The 5,023-nt window shown below is 39.1% G+C and overlaps 1 protein-coding gene across 1 annotated transcript in view; it reads right to left on the reverse strand.

Moving 5' to 3' along the window:
* Positions 1 to 5,023, reverse strand: part of LOC107743060 (glutamate receptor ionotropic, delta-1-like) — a 59,398-nt gene that overhangs the window by 11,581 nt on the left and 42,794 nt on the right. The window contains exon 9 of the mRNA XM_016556165.1: positions 3,643 to 3,838. Within this exon, the coding sequence (XP_016411651.1) occupies positions 3,643 to 3,838 (196 nt within the window). The remainder of the gene's footprint in view (positions 1 to 3,642; positions 3,839 to 5,023) is intronic.

Raw genomic sequence — 5,023 nt, forward strand, 5'->3', positions numbered from 1 at the left:
AAAACTCTCTGACAGTCTGAACCTGTGGTGTGCTTCACATAAACGTGTAATGTCTACACCAGAAATAATGCATGAAGTGTTTGTTCTTCTGCCAGACTAAATGATGGGGGAAAGATGCTTGTATGCTAGCCATCTGAGCACTAAAGAGCATGAATAGCACCTTTGGAACATAACTAGCTCTGAAAGCATATGATCGGAACTCCAGATGAAATAATTTATAAAATTAAGTCATGCCTACCCACAGACGAGCCAGCTACAAAGGCATGATTTGGTAAAATGCAGAATTGACAGAGCTCCAACTGACACTCACATTCCATTTCAAAACAAACATTTCAACAAATGCCCCTATTCATACCCCTTCAGCACTAGCTTGCAAAATTCAAATATTTTTACTGATTGTGACGGCAACCATGTGTAAGGCAGGCTCAGCTGAACCGCCATACATGCAGGTTCCACAGCTCCAGCTGTTAGGATTTCAGATTTTACCCTGTACCTGAGAGAAAGTCCTCAGTGGTATCATCTATTGTGGAACTCACAAATACTCCCCCATTTCTGGAAACCATGACTGCTTGGGCCACTCTGGCAGCATCATGTCATGGAGCGCCATATGGTACAGTGGGTGGTTTTTTCAGAGATATGCACGTGACAGGCTTTCCACCTGAGGGTAGCTGCAGTGCAGAAGCAAGCTGCAACCCCTTTCACATGGGGGAGGGTGTTTCCTAACATGCTGAGATATGCTTCAGCTCTCCGGTGACCCTAAAGCGGACAAGAGTTTTGGAGAATGGATGATGAATGGACATACTCCATTTATTTTTTTCAGTCTTAAAGTGTGCAAATAATATATGATAACACTTTATTTTTAGGTGACAGTTACATATGTTACATGTACTTACTATAGTAATAAATACGCATAATTACAAGTAATTACTGTAAGCCTAAGCCTAACCCTATAGTATGTACATGTAATTAATTAATATTACTCAGAACTTATTTGTGTAATTACACTGTAACAATGTCACAATAAAAGTGTAATATTTAGGGTTAGTTGCATATTAATTGCATAGTTTATAGTGGTAACACTTTAGATTAGGGAATGCAATTCACTATTAACTAGTTTCTTATTAGCATGCATATTACTAACTTATTGGCTGTTTATTAGTACTTATAAAGCACGTATTAATGCCTTATTCTGCATGCCCATATTCAAGATCCCTTTCCCCTACCCAATTCCTAAAAATAACTACTACTACAACAACAACTACCTTATTTACTATGAATAAGCAGAAAATTAGGAGTTTAATTAATGAAAACTCTTAGTTAATAGTGAATATGTGTTCCCTAGTCTAAAGTGTTAAAGATGCAATAGGTGATTGTCTTCAGAAACATTTTTTGTTATGCTGGTTGAAAGTCTCTTCACATCACGATAGCAATCATTAAGTTAAGTGGTCTAAATGTATTTATCTGTATTCATATATTTTGTGGAAGGCGTAGGACCAAGAAATGGTCGTCCAATCAAAACGCTCGGTCCGAGCGTTTTAATTGGCTTTCCTACCTGCCTGTCAACGTATGTATTAGCATACCTCTGCGCACCCTGTTCACGCAGACAGGATACGTCATCAGCGCGTTGACGCACGCTGTGCAGACAGAGCGAGAATGGCAGACAAACATCAACAACCCGATCTTCCTTCCTGGTATTGTAGTACTTCGCAGTCTTCGCACCGGTGGCGGTGAATGACACATAATGTAGCCCAGCGGTTCCCAATTCCAGTCCTCGCTTTACTTCACTTCAGAACATTCATTCACGGATTTGCGCTGCGCAGCGTCTTCACACACATCACACTCACACACATACGTCTTCACATCCAGTGCGAGGACTGGAATTGGGAACCGCTGATGTAGCCTATAGTAGTAATGTTGTCGCTGGTATTCTGGTCTGTGAGCGTATATGCGTTCAGGGGCGTGGCTTTGGACGGCGATTGCAGGGAGGGTGGAACGTTCGCTTTCAGTGCTATCAGGCTAAAGTTCGCATTTTCCAAGATCTCCTACTGCACCTTTAACTTTATTGTTATTACTATAGTAAGTACATGTAACGTATGTAACAGGACACCATGAAGAGTGTTACCAAATAGTGTACTCAAAATGTACTCCTGTAACACAAATTACACTTAAACGTATACTTTTATAAACTAAAAAGTGGGCAGATTTAGTCCCAAGTAGTACTAAAATAATACATATACAAGTATACTACTAGTACATTGGTATTATACTTACTACAAAGTACGTTTAGAAAATATACTAGAACTTTACTTAATAAAATTAACTTTTAAGTTCATAAGTTAAATTAAATATACTTCATTTTGTAAGGGGTCCTACACATCCCCTCTTTACCATGTGCCTCAATCATATGCAGGCTGATAAGACACTAAAATGTACACACCTACAGACATGCCACCCATCCTCTAAAACAAGCTCATTAGTTGTGTCCCAAATGACGTACTCTACACTATGCACTTATAAACTATGCATTTATGCACTATGTACTTAACCGTACAGTGTATGAATTTTATACGGTTATTTTGGCATTCATAATTGGAGTCTGATAGTCCCTCCCACTCTAAGATGTAATTAAACTTGCAACAGTTGAGTGCATGAAGTGTTTTTTTTTTCTTTTTTTTTTCGGTTATTTAAGTGCATCATCCGGGTATTTACAGTACACATGTTCTGGGTCACTGCGGCAGTCGTGGCCTAATGGTTAGAGAGTCAGACTTGTAACTCGAAGGTTGCGGGTTCGTGTCTCAGGTCCGGCAGGAATTGTCGGTGGGGGTGAGTGAATAACCAGCGCTTTCTTCTACCCTCAATACCCCGACTGAGGTGAGACCCTTGAGCAAGGCACCGAACCCCCAAGTGCTCCCCGGGTGCTGCAGCAAAAAATGGCTGCCCACTGCTCTGGGTGTGTGTTCACGGTGTTTGTGTGTGTTCACTACTGGGTGTGTGCACTTGGATGGGTTAAATGCAGAGCACAGATTCCGAGTATGGGTCACCATACTTAGCCACACGTGACTTCACTTTCACTTTTTTCACGTTCTTTTTGGAATTTTCAGTGAACGCATTACTTGCACTTCTATACTACAAAATGGCATAGAATAGTGCATAAGTATATGCGAACTGGGACGCACCTATTAAAAAAAAATGTCTAATGCTTTTGGATCAGTGCATTCTTTGATGACTCAATGTCCAGAGGTCAAAATATTCAAGAATTCATTTGGCATTTCTTCTGGCATCACCATCATTGGTGATGGTCATTGAGAATTCAAGAATTTGAGGAAAAGATACGTCACATTCATCTGCTGTATGTTGAATATTTGATTATAGCAACTGACTTGCCAAACAATCATTGTTTCATTGTTCTCCTGAGCTGACACACTTTTCTGATTCTGAATTTCAGAGGGATACCCGAACAATTACAACAATTGTAATAGACAAAATGTGGACGCAAATAACAGATTAGTGAAGATTGAAGGATTATCCCAAAATATCATGTAAAAAAAAAATGGATTACACCAAAAACACAGTCCTCAAAATGTCTATGTGTTTTCATAAATCTCTGAAATCACATAGCAAATTGGTGAGCAATGGTCATACCTTGCGTATGCCTTCAGAAGGGCTAGAAACTGAGAAGTCCTGTCCATTGTTTTTGCTGATTGTCCTCCACAGCTCTGCATATGTGCTGTCCTGCTCCAGTGGGTTTGTACCTTTGGCTCTGAAGTAATCATACACCGCTGAGTCCCTAACGGTGCCGTAGGCATAGTCCATCTGCCTTGCAAGATCCTGAAACGTTCTGTTGGATAGATAGACAAGATCATGTAAAAATGTTTTTAAAAGATCAGGAAAAAAGTTTAATAATCATGATTAGTGTTTGTTCCAATCTCTCACCTTACATTATGAGCAATAGATGTAATTGATTAAGAAAGACTGAGAGACACTTGAAATGTACATGGGATGCTTACAGTTTAAGTGGAATAGCACACCATATTAGTGAAAGTATAAATCCTTTAGTTTAAATGTGCTCATGTGAACAGTCTGTTGTATTTTGTTTGTTCTGATGATAGAGAATAAACTTTCTTTTCCTCTCCCGAATTCCTTCACAACTTGTAACGTTCTAAATCAACATTTAGATGAAATACATACTTGCATCTGAATTTATGGTATGCATTCTAAGATAACATTTAATGCGTGTATGTACTTAAATCCTGTGGCTGAATAAGGCAAGGACAATAGACCACTGCCAAAAATATGTGTGCATATGTTCAGCAATTACAATACAAAACTTACAAGAGATACATCACAAGCTACACTGTAAAAAAATAATATATATATATACTTCTTTGTAAGGATGATTCTAAATAAAAACAATGGCTCCCAACCCTAGTTACAATGTTTGACTGTATACTAATTGTCATTGGGCATACTGCTGTAGCTTAAAGGGTTAATTCACCCAAAAATGAAAATTAGTCCATAAATTACACACCCTCAAGTCATCCTAGGTGTATATGACTTTCTTCTTTCAGACGAATCCAGTTGGAGTTATATTAAAAATTGTCTTTGATCTTTCAAGCTGTTTCATGGCACTCAGCTCAGTTGCATGCATCAGTCCAAAATAAGTTAAATAAAAAGCGTCCATCCATAAAAAAGTTTCTCACACGGCACCGGGGGGTAAACAAAGGCCTTCTGTAGCGAATCGATGCATTTTTGTAAGAAAAATATCCATATTCAAAACATAATAATCAATTTAATGTAGCTTGCGCCAACAGTTGTACACGGAAGCAGCTCCGGGCTGATGAGGTATGAGGTCAGTGCTGCGCATGCACCGGTGAGTCTCGTGAAAACCAACGTTTACAGGATCAAAGGAAGCAAAGTTTCCTTACTTTAGCAAAGAAAAACCAGTCTCCTCTTGGCTAAAGTGAGGAAACTTTGCTTCCTTTGCTCCTATAAACAAACTCGCGAGACTAGCATACCTCAGAGG

Source organism: Sinocyclocheilus rhinocerous, unplaced genomic scaffold (genome assembly GCF_001515625.1).
Source record: "Sinocyclocheilus rhinocerous isolate Xijiao unplaced genomic scaffold, SAMN03320098_v1.1 scaffold3333, whole genome shotgun sequence".
Classification (NCBI taxonomy): domain Eukaryota; kingdom Metazoa; phylum Chordata; class Actinopteri; order Cypriniformes; family Cyprinidae; genus Sinocyclocheilus; species Sinocyclocheilus rhinocerous.